Here is a 19,195-nt window from a genome sequence, read left to right as displayed (position 1 = left end):
ATAACTAGAATTATAAAACAGGACAAGGGAAAAAAAGAAGCAATATCAACAATTCAAAATAGTTCATGTTTTTAACTTAAACTTAAATATCAAAATGATATCTGATTATTATGGAAGAAGCATGCTGGTAAGGGTTTATGAGCTATAGCATTTAAAAATTGCCCCCAATCTACCAGGGTAACCCTAGAATCTTACAAGGATTCTGGGGCAATCTTCAGATAAAAGTCCCAAAGTCTAGATGTTATACTATTATCCTCTGAAATGAATCCATGAAATGTTCATCTCAAAGAGGAGGGCCCAACATGGAGAGGAAGGCTGTGGAAGTAATATGGTATATTGGGAAGACTGGTGGATTTAAGAATCACAGGACTTGTGTTCAAACTTCCAAGTCTACCACTGGAACCTCAGGCAGGTAACTTATCTGGGTCTCAGTTTCCTCATCTCATCTTCCAGTCTCCAAGATATTTCTGTGGGCACTGGCCCGGAATGAATCTGGCCTGCAAAATTTTCCTTGGGACCAAGTGTTTAAATGTACATATCTATTTTAGGGACACTACATTGGGCTCCACCATAGTCTTCAGATGGTCCGACCAGCTGCTGCTTGTGAAAAAAGCAGGAGACACAAATTGGGGTAAAAGGTTTCAATCTCTTGTCTTTAAACTTCCTTTAGTCTAGAAGTATTCTACTTTGTCCTTGCTTTGCAATCACCAGTCCTAGAAAAAAAAAGAGGATCTTTCTGAATTAGCTTCCTAAATAAATATCAAGGACTCCTGAGAAACAAGAGTATTTTAAAGTGTTTTCTACAAGAAAACAAAATGGGCTTTGAAAGACATGTGGTAAATGGTTCTCAACAAAAAAAATTAGGGTGGCTTTTGGACTGATGCTTGCAACTTCTCTTTTAGTCTCCAAGACACTTCCCTCTTTCCAGAGACACTTTTCTATAAGCTTCCTCCTTTCTCCTTAGTTCCAAAACCAAATAAGTGAGAAGATAAAGTTTCTCATAGGAAAGAGGTGTGAGAGAAGGAAGGTAATGATCTAGAAAAAAACACAACAAGCATGACACTCTCCAAATAAAACAAAGAAGCCTGGGAAAGAGAAAGAACAAATAATAAATTATTTTTCAGTCAATAAATTAAGACATCTTAAACCATGTAGCTAAACTCCTTCAAGAAAGGTTTCTTTTCTCTTTTTCTCCCCTCTGTTTCCCTAGTACCAAGCACAGTGCCTGGAATATAGAAAGGGACTGTTAAGTGGTTGGTGGATTGGACTGGACTCTAAACTCATTGTTCTCAATCACAAAGGTTTGTGTGGCAAAAGGAAAGTATCGATGGCCTGGAACACTCAGGAAACACAGGTGCACCAAGGGAGTCATTCTTATTCAACACAATTTTATCAGCTCAACATTGTAAGAAGCAAGGAAGCATTTCACCTCAAGAGTAACACCCATGAAATAATTCCCTTTTGCTCTCAATTCAAACCAGTCTTGACAAAGCAACAACAATAACATGTAAAGAAAGTTCATTTCGTTTTTTGATTATTTTTGCATAAGATGAGAATATAATGTAAGATGCTGAGGGACAAGGAGATACAGTTAAAAAGTCCAGAAGACCAGAATTCTATTTCAATCTCTGCTTTTTTCTGCTCAGGTGACTTAGAACAAGTTATTTCCCCTTCAGGCCTCAATGTATTCAAGTTTAAAATGAAAGGATGATTATCTCTGAGTTCCCTTCCATTTCTAAATCCATTCTCCAATAAACCAATTAATCGATCAACAAGAATCTGTTAAGTGACTATTATGTATCAGGAAATGGACTAGGCCAGTACTGGAGCTCTTCTACAAGAAGGTAGCATTTCTTCTAGACAGATTATTCTACAGCCTTGGCAGGAAGTGACAGAATGCATTATGTACCCTCTCTCTACTTAAGTTTTGCTATTAAGTCATTTTAAGTTGTGCTTGACCCTTTAGAGCCCCATTTGGAGTTTTCTTGACAAAGACACTGGATGGGTTGGCCGTTTCCTTCTCCACCTCATTTTACAGATAGGGAAACCGAGGCAGACAGAGTTAAGGGACTTGTTCCAGCTAGAAGTGTCTGAGGTTCTCCTGATCTGGCCCACTACCCACACACCTGGCCAGGGCAAGAGGTGGCAGCCAAAGAGCATCGATGACCAACAGAGTCCAGTTAGATTGAGGGAGAACGCAGCATCCTCAGACTGTGTGATCATTCAGAAAGACATGGAGAAAATGCAAAAATCACCATTTACACAGATAAAATCTGCCTACCTGCTAAGGAAATGGAGGCCTTCTGCATCCTTTCTAAGACAATTCCTGACCCGTTAGGAATCTCATAATTGAAAAAAGAGAGTTCCAGGGGTTAACCCAAAGCATCCCACCAACACCTGCGCCTCCCACCTACAGGGTGCTGGGCTGATTGCTCCCCAGTCCTTAAAGGGGCAAGGATGACAACTGGGGACCCAGGGAAGGAGTTTCTACTGATGGCTGCCACAAAAGACTTTCCCTTCCACATGAACTTCAAGTGATCCCTAATGTGGCCCTCCATCTGAGATCTGGGGTCCTCTCCCCTCCATCTTCTTCTATTATTAAAGAAAATATTTATATTGGACAGGAGAAAAGCAGAGCAGCCTCTAAAGCTGGACTCAGCATTTTGCATGCTTAGCCCCTGGTGGGGAGATCTTCAGAACAAATGTCTCCCAGGACTGTTTCTCTTCAAATAAAGTTAATGTGGGGATATGCTCAGCCCAGAGCAGGTGCTTCAGAAATAGTTAAGAATGAGCTTTGGGGGGAAGGAGCGCCCCAAGCTGAGAAGGGGAAGAGAAAATCACTAAAAAAAATCCATAAATTGCATCTCCCCCTACAATAAATATTTGTTCAGCTGAATATTAAGCTTTTGGGGAAAGGAACACCCCAAGGAGAAATGGATGCAACCAAAACATTGAGGGCCTTTGATCTGAAAAGGGGAGGAGAAAATCACTCTAAAAAATCCATAAAATGCACCCCTCCCTACAATAAATATTTATTCAGTTGAATATTGCGCTTTTGGGGGAAGGAGCGCCCCAAGGAAAAATGGATGCAACCAAAACATTGAGGGCCTTTTTGATCTGAGAAAGGGAGGAGAAAATCACTCTAAAAATCCGTAATTTGCATCCCCCCCTACAATAAATATTTGTTCAGCTGAATATTGAGTTTTTGGGGGAAGGAGCACCCAAGGAGAAATGGATGCAACTAAAACATTGAGGGCCTTTCTGATTTGAAAAGGGGAGAAAAAATCACTCTAAAATCTATAAACTGCATCCCCCTGCAATAACTATTTGTTCAGTTGAATATTGCTTGAAAATCATAATCTTCCAAAGTTGGATTTCAACTTTTCGAGAGTCAACAAGCTCTGTTCTCCCAAGTCTAGGATTACATCAAAACATGCAATGTCAAAACATCTGAAGGATTTGTTGGCTTGGTAATTGGAGTAAAATATCTACAGAGCAACTCAGGAGAACATTTAATTTAAAGGAGACACACTAACTTCTACTAGAGCTTTCAAAAAAGGTATCAGCCCAACTCCAGAGTGGATATCAGGCTTGGAGAAAAGGTGATTTGGAAGTGGAACAAGGGGATTGGGGGTTGAAAGTAAGTAGTGTGTGGTATTCCTGGAGTACTGGCAGCTCTGAGAAAGTCTAAAGTCTAAACAGGTAATGGGAGTCCTCTACCTCCCTATAGTTCCATAAATTGGTCAAGAGTATCAGAATCACCAGAGATCTTCACCAAAAACCACAATGGTCTCTCCTTGGACACACTCACTCTGGAAAGCGGGCACCTCCTAATCGAGGCGACAATAACTGTTAGCTAACCACAATTCCATCTGTTCTTAAACTACCACCAGGACACAGATTTTGCTGGCTGAATCCTAGCACTTGAGAGGTAGGGGCCCTAGAGCTCAGCCCGAATGTACACATTAGCATATAATGTATACACATGCAGATCACTTTACTCAAAAATAAACTGTCAAAAATAGACATTTAAAAGACCTCACTTTTTGTCTATTAATACCTCAATGCTGCAGTATTACATAACAGCTTTTTTTTTTCTATTCTGTTGTGCTAATATGCAAATAAATGTGCTCAGCCGTGGCTCACAGTTAAATGTACTAATCAGAATGGTTTTGTGCCTCCCTGACTGTAAAAGGGTTTTGTGCGCTCTCTCCCAGCTCTGAAGTCCTATGATTCCATTATTAATCCTTTTTAAACAAAGCTGCTAGCCTTCTGTGACGATGCTAATATCTAGCTGCTATTTCCAAATCACCATATGTACATATGCCCAGGAGAGGAATCTGGCTATAGCTTCCACTGGGAATTATTCGATAGTATAAATAAGCAGCATCCATGGCTACCACCAGATTTGGGCTAAAAGAATAAAATAAAAAAAGAGAAAAAAATGAGAGGCCACAGGTTTTAATCAGATAGTTTTCCTGATATTCAAAAAGTCATTAGTGGTTCAATATGTTACCTAGCTTCCTTTGTTCCTGCTTCTCCACACACAAACATGTACACATAGTGAAAGGTTAATGATGAATATATTTTATACAGATAAAGGAAAATTGTTTCCTTTTTAAAGGTGAAAAAAGCAGCTGATCAATGGGGGAAGAGAAAAAAGAGGGTAAGGAACTCTTTCTTAATATAGAAACTGGATCAGGGGTTCTGAATCTTTTGGGAATCAATGGAGCCTCTCTGGCAGTCTAGAAAAGGCTTCAGACTTTCCCTCAGAACAATGCTTCTAAATTCATAAAACAAAATACACAGGATTTCCAAGGAAACCGAATGTTATTGAAAATGAAAATGTAAGTTGTTTTCCTATTCAGGTCTATGGATCCCTCTGAAATCTCTCCACAGTTCAACACATCCCAGATTAAGCAACAGGCCAATAAGGCTAAGAAAATTTGTTGAATCAGATCATGGGTGACCTACAAAGCTATCTTAAGCAAAAATTCCAAAGTTAAAATTAGTCTTCTATTTCAAGATCAGGAGAACCCATGGGTCAGAGGATCACAGATTTCAACACTGATCAGGGAACCTAATCACTTCATTTTACAGATGAAGAAATTGTGGCTCAGAAAAATCAAATGATTAAGTGTTGGGGATGGGATCTGAACTCAGGTCCTCAACCTCCAAATTCAGCCATCTTTTAGATAATCCACGAGATCAGTAAAAAATTTAAATATTGAGTAATTCTCTTGTACCTTGATTTAAAAATCTACCATCCCACATAAGTCCTAAATGGCCTCAGTGGTCTGAGATCTCCTTTCAGTAGTACAAAGGAAGAGTATAACAAGTCCAGTTAAGACTTTCCAGAACTTATTAGAAACCAAACCAACATTCAAATATTATTAAAATTATTACTGGACAAATATTATTGGAACTGGGTTGAAATGGAAAGCTTACTTATTTCCTCTTGATTGTTTCCAAAATACTGCAGATTAAAGAAATATTTCTTCTTTGTAACACATAATTCCCTAAGGTAGGTCAGCTAGTCAAATAGCCGCCTACTCTTACCACCACCAAGAGAAACCAATGGCATTTGGAAGTTGGGAAAAACAAAAGCTGAGTTCAGAAACTGGATTAAAAGCCAAACCTTTCTATTACATAACTTTAGAACTGAGAGACCCTTTATTCTAGTCCCTACTTTTTACAGATGAGGAAACTGAGGGAAAAGAGACATTTGGCACCCGTCACACAGGTTGCAAAGTCAATTTTGAAAGAAAGTCTCCAGTTCTGCCTTCAATTTGCCATCAAAACAATCATCCAGAGTACTGTGGGGCTCCTGAAATAAATTTAAATGAAATGGAGAAGAGAGAGAGGAAGACCGAAAGAAAGGGAACATTATTACATGATTACTACAAATTAGTCACTGTGCTAAGTGTCAGGGATATAAATATAAGTTTAAATAAGTAGTTGCTACCCTCAAGGAGCTTACGAATGTATGAGGAAGATAAAAGGGAGCTGGAGAGGAGAAAAAGGGAGGGATAAAGAAGGTCAATGGCAAAAAGGTACAAAAGTCCAGGTTGGGTGAGAAACAATCACGATCCAAGTATTTCATGGAATGATGGTCTGGGCAAGGAACTCACTGACTGGAAATGAACACCAGAGATGGATGCATCTCCAGAGTGAGAAGCCTTAGAAAGGTAGAAAAGTATGGACAGGGAGGAAGGGAGCTGAGGGGAAGGGAGCCCAGCCTGACCATGGCCTTCTAGGGTTTCATTCTAGAGATTGAAACTCTAAGGACTAGAGATCAATTGGCTATTATTGCTATTCAGTGGTAAAAGTAGTCAGACAGAAAGATATACACACATGTTTGTGCACGCACAAGTATGTATATTATATAAATGTTCCACATGTATATTATGTGAATATATGACATATATATAAGCAGATGTGTATATATATATATATATATAGTATCTGCTTAAGTAGTATGTGTGTGTGTGTATATATATATATATATATATATATTTATCATATCTATAGTGGTTGTTCAGTTATATTTCAGTCATGTCCAACATTATGTGACTCCATTTGGGGTTTTCTGGGCAGAGATACCACATACTTTGCCATTTCTTTCTCCAGTATATACACATATGTTTGTGTGTTTACAACCATGTATGTGTACATATATGAATATATTATATTGTAGATGGTGTAAATATATGGTGTATATGTGTGGATATATAGTACTGTGTGTATTGCTGTTGTTCAATCATGTCCGACTCTTTGTGACCGCATTTGGGGTTTTCGTGGCAGGGATGATGGAGTGGTTTGCCATTTCTTTCTCCAGTGTATGTATATACACATACATATACATACACACACATATATACACTCCTCCTGAGAGCAGGGCAAGACTGTGTGAGTTCTGTTTTTATATCACCAGAGCCCAGCCCACCATTTGGCACTGAAGAGTCGTTTAATAAATGTTTATGGATTGATTAATTGATGGAAGTAACAAATTTGAAAGCACCAAATTATGTTTAAAAGTGCTTTGGGAAATGCCTCTAAAATACATGCTGAATATTTCAAAAGTTACAAATTTTAGCCTAAGTCCAGGAGAAAGGAGGCAGTCCATACGATTAAATATCAATCAATCCATAAGTTTTTAATAAGTGCCTGCCATAAGTCAAGCCCAGGGCCAAAGTCATGCCATCGAGGAAACCAAAGAGATAAAAGATTTCTGCACAAATACAGGATTTTTGGAAGGTCTTTATGACCAAAGCAGAACTAGAGATCATTACTGATCACAAAATAGAAAATTTTGATTATACCAAACTGAAAAGTTTTTGTACAAACAAAACTAATGCAGACAAGATTAGAAGGGAAGCAATAAACTGGGAAAATATTTTTACAGTCAAAGGTTCTGATAAAGGCCTCATTTCCAAAATATATAGAGAATTAACTCTAATTTATAAAAAATCAAGCCATTCTCCAATTGAAAAATGGTCAAAGGATATGAACAGACAATTCTCAGATGAAGATTGAAACTATTTCTAGTCATATGAAAAGATGCTCCAAGTCATTATTAATCAGAGAAATGCAAATTAAGACAACTCTAAGATACCACTACACACCTGTCAGATTGGCTAAGATGACAGGAAAAAATAATGATGATTGTTGGAGGGGATGCGGGAAAACTGGGACATTGATGCATTGTTGGTGGAGTTGTGAACGAATCCAACCATTTTGGAGAGTAGTTTGGAACTATGCTCAAAAAGTTATCAAACTGTGCATACCCTTTGATCCAGCAGTGTTACTACTGGGATTATATCCCAAAGAGATTATAAAGAAGGGAAAGGGACCTGTATGTGCACGAATGTTTGTGGCAGCCCTTTTTGTAGTGGCTAGAAACTGGAAACTGAATGGATGTCCATCAGTTGGAGAATGGCTGAATAAATTGTGGTATATGAAAATTATGGAATATTACTGTTCTGTAAGAAATGACCAACAGGATGATTTCAGAAAGGCCTGGAGAGACTTACACGAACTGATGCTGAGTGAAATGAGCAGGACCAGGAGATCATTATATACTTCAACAACAATACTATATGATGACCAGTTCTGATGGACCAGGCCATCCTCAGCAACGAGATCAACCAAATCATTTCCAATGGAGCAGTAATGAACTGAACCAGCTATGCCCAGAAAAAGAACTCTGGGAGATGACTAAAAACCATTACATTGAATTCCCAATCCCTATATTTATGCACACCTGCATTTTTGATTTCCTTCACAAGCTAATTGTACAATAATTCAGAGTCTGATTCTTTTTGTACAGCAAAATAATGTTTTGGTCATGTATACTTATTATGTATCTAAGTTATATTTTAATATATTTAACATCTACTGGTCATCCTGCCATTTAGGGGAGGGGGTGGGGGGGTAAGAGGTGAAAAATTGGAACAAGAGGTTTGGCAATTGTTAATGCTGTAAAGTTACCCATGTATATATCCTGTAAATAAAAGGCTATTAAATTAAAAAAAAAAAAAAACAAATACAGGATTTTTAAAAATCAGTAAAATTCTAAATTTCTTCAGATTCCTTAACTCTGTTCAAAAAACTTCCTGAGGGCCGGGCCTGTTTTCCCCCCTCTGTATGCCTAGCACAGTGCACAGACACATAGGTGTTTAATCAAGGTTAGTTGTCGAATTTAGTTAATTTTTTAAAAACAGCACAAATAAACTGACCAGAAAAACCTATTAGCTGAATGTACTGACAATCCTTTGAACCAATGCTAGTAGAAAGAGAAAAAAAAATTCTATTGGTTGAACTTAGAATTCAAAAACAGAAAAGGAGAATTCCAGTGCCCTTACTGCTTTAATAACTGTATTTGCCACCAGTAATATTGCTTTATTTTGCTATAGCCAGTGCTGTGGGTGACTCGAGTACAAAAAAAGAACAGAGGCTACTCAGGACCACCTGCAGTGTAGTTTGAAATAGGAAAGCCAGCTCACAGATTCAAAGAGAATTCTAAGAAATTCGCTCCAGTGTCTGAGAGCAGCCATATCCAACTTCAAAGAACCTTGGGTCACTGGTTGTCATGGATTTGGTGAATATTCAGACAAACAAAAAATGTACCTATCTAGAAGGGGGAGAGCTGAAAGAAGGAAGCGCTTGTGACAAAGGTGAGAAAGAACTTTTCAGAATAAAGATGAATGTCCTCCAAATAGTGTTTTGAGAGGCAAATGCCAAATTCTGACCAAAGTTCTTCCAATGGGCAAAATCAGCCCTTTTCTATTGGTCTTTTCAATAATCCTCCGGCAAAAGCTAAAGGGAAGATGAGGGATCATCCGGTGATATTTTCTGAACTAAAATATTCAGACTGGCTATTGGAACAAGCTAAATGAAAGGCAAAAAGCTTTGGCCACAAAAGGACTGGATCTGAAATCGGAGAATGTCTGTACAGATTCCACCTGGATGACTTGGGGCCGGCCATTTAATCCCACTGTCCTTTGGTTTCTCCACCTACAAAAAGGGAAAATTGGACCACATGATGGCCTCTTCCAGTTTTAGATCAATCAAAGAAATAGATTAGCAGCTAGGTAGCTCAGTGGATAGAGTGCTGGCTCGGAAGCCTAACCTTGCTGAGTTGCAAGTATGGCCACAGACGCTCATTAAGCTGTGTGACCCTGGGCAAGTCACTTTATCTTGCCTCAGTTTCCTCATCTGTTACATGAGTTGGAGAAGGAAGTAGCAAACCACACTATATCTTAGCCAAGAAAACCCCAAATGGGGTCACAAAGAGCCAAGACTCACTGAAAAATGACTAACAATAACAAAAGTATTTATTAAATATTTATTATATATAAGATACTGTGATAGGCACTGGAGATACATAGATAAAAATCCTAAATGCTGTTATAGAGGAAATAGCCATGCACTTTTATAGATGTATATATAAAACATAGAGTAACCTTGAGGGGGAGATTCTGAGAGCCATAACTAAGGCATGGTGACCAGGGCTTCTCCACAGGGCCCCAAAATTTAGAGAGCCACTCGTAACAGATAGAAACAACTAAGTTTCATAGCTAGTCAGCAAGAATAATTAAAGTTGGAAATAATTAAAGAATAAAACTGTCAGGTGGTTCAGAGCTCTTTCTGGACCTGTGGACATATGGTTGAGTGTACAAATATGGAAAACAACTCCTCTTACCCACATTCAGAGTCCCAGTCCCCATTGCTCCCTCCTTAACCAGTCCCTGAATTTAAAATCAGAGGATCTAGAGTTGGAAGGGTCCTTGGAGGTGTAATCCTATCTGACAATCTCATTTTTACAAATGAGGAAACTGAGACCCCCCCAAAGACTTAAGTGACTTATTCACAAGGTCACTCAGGCAGTTTGTGGCAGGATTGAGATCTGAACTCAGATCTTCTGGCTTCAAAGTCCATGTGAGTGCCCCTGTACCAGCTGCCTCTAACTATACCACGATGGCTGCCTGACCATCAGTGGCCAATTCCTATAAAACTGGCTGGTTATGCCAATTTTGGAATTCTTCTGCCAGTGGGCCCACTGCCTGCCAGAAACAGTAGCACTACCTAATTTCCAGCTCTCTGTCCATATTTGTAGCTTTCTAGCAAGATTTCCAGCTAGAGAGAGAACTCAAGCTAGAGCTATGGCAGCAGGGGAAGGGGAAAGAGAAGCATTTATATGGTACCTACTGTGTGCTCGAATGCCTAATGGGGCACAATTTTACCCTCACCAAGATGTGAACAGAAGAAACAAGATCAAAGTGTTCTAAAGCCAACCTTCTTGCCAATATTTTTTAAAAAATTCAAAATACATTGCACTTTTGGAGGCCCAAAGAATTTAATCCAAAGGTACAAAATTCCTATTTTTCAAAAAGCTGCCAGGAAAACTATTCAATTAATTACACTCCTTCTAATAGCAAAAACTCCTCGATTCCATGAAGTGAATAACTAACAACTTTTTCTAAAATTGGAGGTTAAATGCAGATCATAGAATTTAACTTCACATTTAACATTAATTTTTTAAAAATATTTAAAGACTACACTGAATCAAAAATAGGAAGCCATTTGAGTAATTAAGCCAAATTATCTACTTCAAAACAAAAACTGTAATGCATTTGAGTATTGTGATCAAGTGAATTGTGGGAAAGAGGAATGAAAGCAATGTTTTCACCTAAGATTCCTGAAACTGACACACTAATGGCTCTACCAAAACTCTAGACACAAGCCAATGAATTAAAATCTAAATATATCATGGACTCCTGAAATAATTTTTAAGGACTGAAGAAAAAAACAGACATTACCAGTGACTAGCCCTCTGCAGTTATGGAACCATCAAAGGTAAAAGGACATACTCATCTGCTGACATATGGGATTTTGAAAACTAATCTGTAAGTTCCATGAGGGCAGGTAGGTATCTGATCTGAACTCCCAATCCTTCCCCACTCCCACCTAATATGTCTTCCCCACAAAAAAAGTCACAGTAAATGTCTATTGAGTGATAGATGCTGCTTATATGGGCTTGGATCTGCTTGTTCCTTACCAAGCTGTGCTACAACCTCACCTTGTTGTCTACAAAGCTGGATTTATTTCCAGAGAAGCAATTTTTAAAGACAAATGTATTCCTGTTCGATACATAATACCACTGCCATTTGTCGGATTTTTCTTCTACTGAACAGTATCTCCCTGTCTTCTGCCAAGCCAAAATTCCAGGGGCAGCTTGGTGGTGCAGTGGATGGAGCACCAGCGCTGGAGTCAGGAGGACCTGAGTTCAAAGAAACCTCAGACACTTAATACTTCCTGGCTGTGTGACTCTGAACAACTCACTTAACACTAATTGCCAAGCAGGAAAAAAAGACAGAAAAGAAATTCCATGTTCCCAGAGCTCCTGGAATCCATCCTGGAGGAACCTATGGTGAAGAAGCCTGCTTTAACAGGATAGGTGACTTGGGCTGTCCTGCCCTTCATCCTCCTTCTACCACTGTCTGTGTGCCCTTGGATAAGTTGGTCTCGGTTTCCTTTTCTGCAAAATGAGGGATCAAACTAGATGAGCTCAAGAGTTTCTTCTAGCTTTACATCTATGTTCCTCTAGGATGACAGCTTTTTTTAAAAAAAAATTAGGATATTTTCTTTCACTCACATCTAACATTCCAAAAATGTTAACTTTCCTTAGGATTATCGCTCTCTAAAATGTTAATCCTAGTTTATCTTGACTACCACACAAAAGAAATCAGTAAATAAGTCATTTCAACCATAATCAGCTACTTTGCTATTAACTCTTTGGCAAAGCTCGGTGCCTGCATTCATTCAGTCAACATGCATTTTTATTAAGTGCTTACATGATTCTAGATTGCCAGAAATGCAGAGACAAAAAACTAAAACTGTTCCTACCTTCAAGGAGCTTGCATGCTATTAAAAGGGAAACAACATGAAACCAGAGAAGGAAATAAAATATGTGTGTGTGATTGTGAATACACACACACACACACACACACACACACACACACACACATATGTATGTGCATTAAATACAAAATGATTTCCAGGAGAAGGGAAGATGTGTGTCTTTGTGTGTGTGTGTGTGTGTGTGTGTGTGTGTGTGTATGTAATAGTACAAAATAATTTCCAGGAGAAGGGAGAAAATTAGCAAGGCTGGGAATCAGGTGAGACCTTCCTTAATATGTTACACTTGAGATGAGCCTTGAAGGAAGGTAGGAGTGATTCTAGAGGGGGTGCTTTCCTAGCATGAGGAATTATATATATACATACACACACACACATACACAACACATATAAATAAATGTCAGAATACTGGTATTGGAGTGTCAAGAAAAGAGCCAGCTAAAGCCATTTTGGCTGAAAATGACACACATGAAGGAAAAGAATGTGCAGTAAGCCTGAAAAGGCAGTTTTTAAATACCAGAGGTAGTTATACCTTATCCTAGAGGCAAATGGGAACCACTGAAGCTTCGTGAGTTAGACATTGACATTGTTAGACCTATGTTTTATAATGAGCAATTTGGTAGCTGTGTAATTGGATGAATTGGAAAAAAAAAAGAGACTGGAGGCAAGAGAAGTTGCATTAGTCTAGAGAAGAGGTGATGATATACTCTATGAGGGTGAGTGGAGAGAAGGGGAAGTATTCAGAGATGTTCCTGGAATTACAATCAACAAGATTTGTTAATGAGTGTATAGGGAATAATAGAGGAGAAAGAGTCAGGATAGCTAAAAGGTCACAAAATCAGAAAGAGGCAGTGCCCTTTATAGGAATGGAGAATTTAGGATGGGAGAGGGCTTTTGGGGGACAGACAACGAGATCAGCTTTGGATATATCCATTAGGCAGTTTATGATCTGAGACTGGGGCTAAAAAGAGATTAAAACTAGAGAGCTAGCTATATCTGGCAATCACCTGCATGGAGATGATAACTGAACCCTTGGAGCTACTGAGATCACCAAGAGAATGTAGAAATAGAAGAAAAGAGCCAGAACATTTCCCTGCTTTGTCTAAGTTCCAATAATATTTAATGACTCCTTCCCCACTGACATATAAGAATAAAAATTCAAGGATGATGAACTAAAAATGGTCAATCAAATCACCTAGAAGAGAAAAATCATAATAATTGACACCAGTCATTAGAGTCTAATAAATCCAAAGAAATGAAATTTATCCTCTTAGTAGAGTATTAAGGAATTATTTTGGTGGGGATTTTTTTATCCTAAATTCATCAAAAAGAATAAGGAAGAAAATAGTAGGATCACTAAATCACAGGATCTACAATTAAAAGAGATGAATTATAAAATTATTTTTAGAATAATCCAATCTCTCTCTCTCTCTCTCTCTCTCTCTCTCTCTCTCTCTCTCACACACACACACACACACACACACACACACACACATCATAGAACCCTTGTCCCAAAATAAGGATATGTTTCTCAATTACACAATCCTATTCCACTGTGCTGCCAGAGTCATGACCTTAAATGTCACATCTAACATAGGTCCTATTTCGTAGACATCACCCACAAATCCAAATCGTCTGACATTTATTTTCATGATCTCCCAGAAATGCAAAATTACCATTCATTGTGATAAAATGCAGTTTGAAAATCCAATTGGAATAGCTAAATGCAACCCTACAGTATGTATAGGTTCCAAAGGACACTAATTTTTTTTTTTAAACCTCACCTACAAACAATATCAAAACAGCATCCCCAAAACAATCTGCAAAAGGAAATCGAACAATTAACGAGGCTAGCAATTTGGTTATATCTTCAAATCAAATTTCACTCATGTAAACACTACAGACCAAATATTTGACAACCAATAAAAGTAACTCAAATTACTCAATCAATGTTATTGATTCTTTTGCATGAAGGAAAGCAATAGCTTTTATTCCAACAACTTCCATGGAAACATCCATGAGTAAAAACGCCAGAATAAAGCTCTCGAACCACCGAGAATAGAGTTTGGGGTGTCCCTGGGCTTCAGGTAGTTAAAGCACAAGCTTTCCTCTCTACCCTTCACCCAGACACAAACAGCCCAAACAGATGACACAGCGAAAATCAGTTTCACAACTGCCTGTTCTGTACAGTTGCTACTGTGGTCAGCTTCACTGGATCCTTACAGAAGTCCATAAGTGGGTCAGAAATACTTGGGAGATATTTTGCAGGCCCGGGTGGACAGAGAATCTCACCCTTGGTTCAATTCAGCTCCCTCTGAGCTAAGTTATATTTTGTTTTCTACCACCCCCGACCCCGGCAGACGTCCCAGCCTTCTCATTTTAGCAGCAGCTAACAAGAAGCATCATTTGAGTGGCAGGAAGGGTGGGCACAGTGCTTGTTAACTGTGTTTCACCACCGACCGTCCTTGTACTCCCCTTGATTTTCAAAGAAATCGAGATCCTTGTCTTTCCAAGGCAACTTTGGAAAGCGCTTGCTTGCCCTCATCACAGCTCATCAACTGGTTTTCCCCCTTCCTTGCCTTGTAGCATTAGACATTTATTTTTACATTACAGACCGAAATGGAAAATTAGAGTGAAACCATAACAAAGTCAAGAACTGTGAATAGTACTTTTTTTTAAAACAAAAAATACATCTCTGCCCTCTACCTTCCTCAACCAAAACAACAATTTTGTTTTGCTTCTCTCTTCCCTTTACAAAATCCACCTTAAAGGCAAAAAGAAAACTGAGAAAAAAAACTGAAGGCCTCAAACCTATCTCGTCAGGTTAGAAAAAACTAGCTGATGTTTTTTGGGGATTCACGGAAAGAGAAATCTACAGTTTCATGAGGAATTCTATTCAGAAAACCTACTCATGTCTTCCTGTGATCCAGTGATTAGAGACCTTGTCCCATGACATGCATCCATTTCCTAGAAGCAACTAGTAAACACACCAAATTATCCCTAACCACACTCCCGGGCTGCTGCCTACCCAGACTGGTGGCAGGGGCAGGATTTCACATAATCCCCATGCCTTGAAAATGCAGTGGAAAACCTTCTGGGTTTCTGTCACCCGGCCCAGACTGGCATCTCCAGCAGCACGTAGGAAACAGTGACACACAGACAGGTGCAGGCCAGACCTGGGGATAACACAGGTGACTCGGGCCACTACCTCCCCAAGCCCCCAGAATGGTCCCCAGGATTCTGGCCGAGCCAGAACCAGCCTTCACAACATCTTGACCCAGTCCTGACCCTGTCACCTTCCTCTGGGCCCTTCCTGCACTAAGGAAATGCCATGGAGCCCTGGATCCTCATCCAGTCAAAGCACTCATTCTCCAGGCTGTTCTTCTAGGCAAAAGCCATTGTCCTGCTTGCTACAGGGCAGTTTTCCCAGCTGTCTCCTCCTGAGAAGGAAAAAAATCCAAGGGGCCCCTGGATCCCTTTCTGGGTAGCCGAGGTCGGGGCCATCATGCTCCTTACCTTGATGATGCTACTCCTGCGGGGGATGCCAGCGGGCTTGTTCTCCCGCCCCACAGCCGGGGTCCCCAGGGGAGGATGGTTTCCTCGAGAAGGGCTGATGGGCTTCCCGGTCCTGGGGTCCTCCCCTAATACCCCCAGGGTGCAGTCTCCGTTGGAAACCCCGCTGCTGCTGTCATAGCGGGTTCTCCCCGAGCTGACGCCGCTGTCACCACCTCCTCCTCCTTCTCCATCTCCTGCTTTAAAGGCCACCTTTCCAAGGACAGGTCCCGGGGAGGCGGGCAGGCCCCCGGCGCTGCCGGCGGCCCCCCGGTCCAAATCTGCCATCAGTCCCCCGGCAAGGCGGCCGCAGCCCAGGACAGAGAGGTCCCCTTCGCTCCCGGCTGCTGAGGGGCTGCTGCCGCTGCTGCTGTGGCCTCGGCCCCTCCTCCTCTGGCTGCTGCTTCCACAGCTTCTTCCGCTTTTCTTTTTAATTTAGATTTAAAATGTGTGTGCGTTCGGGGCTGCCTCCTTCGGAGTTACAGACCTGGAGGCTGAAAAAAACACAAGAGGACAGAAAAGGTCTTCATTGCCGTGGGCTGGTTGGCGGGGAGCTCGGGCTTTCAGCACCTGGGAGAAGAAAACGGCCCCTGCACACCCGGAGACACGCAGGCAGCCGGCCCAAGCGGACCACCTCTCCTTGCTGCAGGCTCCAAAAATAACGCCCTCCCCGCGGCTGCCCTCCCCGCTCCCAGCCCTCCCCTCGGAGGCGAGCGGCGGGGGCTGAGGCGGCCCCGCCGCCTCCTTTCTTCCCCTTTCACTCCCAGCGCCCGGCACACACACACAGACACGCGCGCGCACACACGCACACACCTTCAGAGGCTCTGCCCCCTCCCAAGCTCCTGGCAGGCGTTCCTGCAGAAGCCATCCCCGAGGCTGCCGGGGCCGGGGTCTCCCCATCAACCTCCACGCACCGGGTAAACAAACAAACTTACGGGAGCTCGTCCTTGAGAGGCGGCCCGGGCGGAGCGGAAGGGGCTGCCCCTGAACTGCCGGGCCCGGAGGGGGGCTGGGGGCTGCCGGGCCCGGAGGGGGGCTGGGGGCTGCCGGGCCCGGAGGGGGGCTGGGGGCTGCCGGGCCCGGAGGGGGGCTGGGGGCTGCCGGGCCCGGAGGGGGGCTGGGGGCTGCCGGGCCCGGAGGGGGGCTGGGGGCTGCCGGGCCCGGAGGGGGGCTGGGGGCTGCCGGGCCCGGAGGGGGGCTGGGGGCTGCCGGGCCCGGAGGGGGGCTGGGGGCTGCCGGGCCCGGAGGGGGGCTGGGGGCTGCCGGGCCCGGAGGGGGGCTGGGGGCTGCCGGGCCCGGAGGGGGGCTGGGGGCTGCCGGGCCCGGAGGGGGGCTGGGGGCTGCCGGGCCCGGAGGGGGGCTGGGGGCTGCCGGGCCCGGAGGGGGGCTGGGGGCTGCCGGGCCCGGAGGGGGGCTGGGGGCTGCCGGGCCCGGAGGGGGGCTGGGGGCTGCCGGGCCCGGAGGGGGGCTGGGGGCTGCCGGGCCCGGAGGGGGGCTGGGGGCTGACCTCGTGTCCGAGTCCCGGAGGGCTGGGAGGGAGCCAAGGTCGAGGCGGGGGGAGCCCGGGCTCGGCGGTGCCAGCCCTGCCGCCCTCCGCTCCCCAGTAAGGGAAGGGTCGGGAGCCGGGCTCCCGCAGCCCGCCCGCCCGCCCCGGAGCTCTCCGAGGCGCCTGTCTCCATGCAGACTCTTCGCTGCCCCCTGCAGCCACTCCGCAGTCCCAGCCCGGGCCGGGCGGGCAGGCGGGGGGCAGCGGCAGCAGCCTAGCCTCCCGTCCCGGGCGCCTTCCTCATCCCTCCCTCAGCTCCCCCACTGCGAGCGCAGTGCCCCCCAAAGCCAGGACGTGCGGGGGGGGGGGAGGGAGAGGGAAGGCTCCTTCTTTCCATCCTGCCCAAACGTCCCCCTCCCCGAACTCGGCACGGAGCCAGGGTCCGGGACGGCCGCGGTTAGCGGCCCGCCTCTAGCCCACCCGGGTACCAGTCCGCCCCGCCCGCCGCCCCCTGGGCCGCCCGGGCTCCGGCCGCTCTCCGGGCCTTCAGTGCCCCGCTCCTGCAGGTCCCCAGCCCGCTGCTCATCGGCTGCTCAGTCCCCCATCCTCGTGTCCCGGCTCGCCCTCGTGCTCTGTCCCAATCAAGCCATGCCCCTGCCTCCGGCTGATCCCCGGGCGCCCCTTCCCATTCATCCATCCCCTCGCTCCTCCCTCCTCCGCGGCATGCATCCATCCGTCCGTGCCCCGGCGGCTCACAGCCACCTTTCCCCTTCCTCCCTCCCTCCATCAATCACTCCGGCCCCCGGCCCCGCCCTCGCTCCATCCCCCGGCCCCTCGGCCCCGGCCCCCCCCGGCAGGCGCCGACCCCGCCATCTCCCCGCCCCTTCCCCGGCCAGCACCCACCTAGAAGCCGCCCCCCGTCTCCCAGCCCGCGGCCGGGGTCTCCAGCGTCCCTCCTCTTCCTCCTCCGCCGCGGCGGCCGCTGCGCTCTCCCGAAGCCGGATGCACCGAGCCCGGCTCTTGGGGCTGCGGTGGCCCCGCGGCTGCCGCTTCCTCGCGCGGCTCCTCCTTCCGCGGGCTCCCCCGGGCCGGGCGGAGCGGGCGCAGGCGGCAGCCCTGGGGGCGGCCCGAGCAGCAGCAGCAGCAGCAGCAGCAGCAGCGGCGGCCGCGGCCGAGCCCAGCCGCCCGCCTGCCCGAGCCCGAGCGCTCTGCGCCCGCCCAGCCCTCGGGCTCCCTGCCCCCAGCCTCGGGCCCTCCCTCCCTTCCTTCCTCCAGGGGCGGCGGGAGGGGGGCGGGCACCTCCCCTTCCCCGCCCCCGCCCCCCTCAGCTGCAGCTGCCAATCAAACGGCCCGGGTGGCGCAACGGAGGCGCCCGCAGACCTCCCTCGCTCCCTCCCTGCGACCCGCAGCCCGGCCGAGCCCTCCCCGCCGCGCCCTCCCGGGGCTGCGGGTCCCCCGGAGCCTCCCGCACTGGCTCGGTTGCTAGGAGAACGTCCCGGGAGGAGCCCGTGATCCCGGAGACGCGCGGGATGGAGTGGAGGGATGAGGAGGGCATGCGCACCCCCCAAAGAAACCCAGCTCCTCTTCTCCCTCTTCCCCACGACCCCTGCTCCCCGGCACGGAAGCGTCCTCGGCCCCCTCCTCACGTCCCCAGGTCCCCCAGGTGGCTGCTGTCCCCACCCCCAGTGGCCTGGGCCACGTTCGCTCTGTCCAGTGATTGAGGCTCAGGGGAATGGG

At 45.2% G+C, this 19,195-nt stretch overlaps 1 protein-coding gene across 2 annotated transcripts in view; it reads right to left on the bottom strand.

The window, feature by feature from the left end:
• Positions 1-18,578, bottom strand: part of PLCL2 (phospholipase C like 2) — a 211,649-nt gene extending 193,071 nt beyond the window's left edge. The window contains exons 1-2 of one of the 2 annotated variants that reach the window (XM_031940317.1): positions 18,362-18,578; positions 15,937-16,466 (exon numbers count right to left, since the gene is read on the bottom strand). In XM_031940317.1, coding sequence (XP_031796177.1) covers positions 15,937-16,260 — 324 coding nt within the window. In that variant the 5' untranslated portion in view covers positions 16,261-16,466; positions 18,362-18,578. Of the gene's footprint in view, positions 1-15,936; positions 16,467-16,907; positions 16,975-18,361 lie in introns of those variants that run through there. The other variant, XM_031940318.1, reaches the window with a different exon arrangement.
• Between the last annotated feature and the right edge of the window lie 617 nt (positions 18,579-19,195).

Source organism: Sarcophilus harrisii, chromosome 5 (genome assembly GCF_902635505.1).
Source record: "Sarcophilus harrisii chromosome 5, mSarHar1.11, whole genome shotgun sequence".
NCBI lineage: Eukaryota > Metazoa > Chordata > Mammalia > Dasyuromorphia > Dasyuridae > Sarcophilus > Sarcophilus harrisii.
The sequence above is the reverse complement of the archived record's forward strand: the minus strand, read 5'-3'. Positions and strand labels throughout refer to the sequence as shown.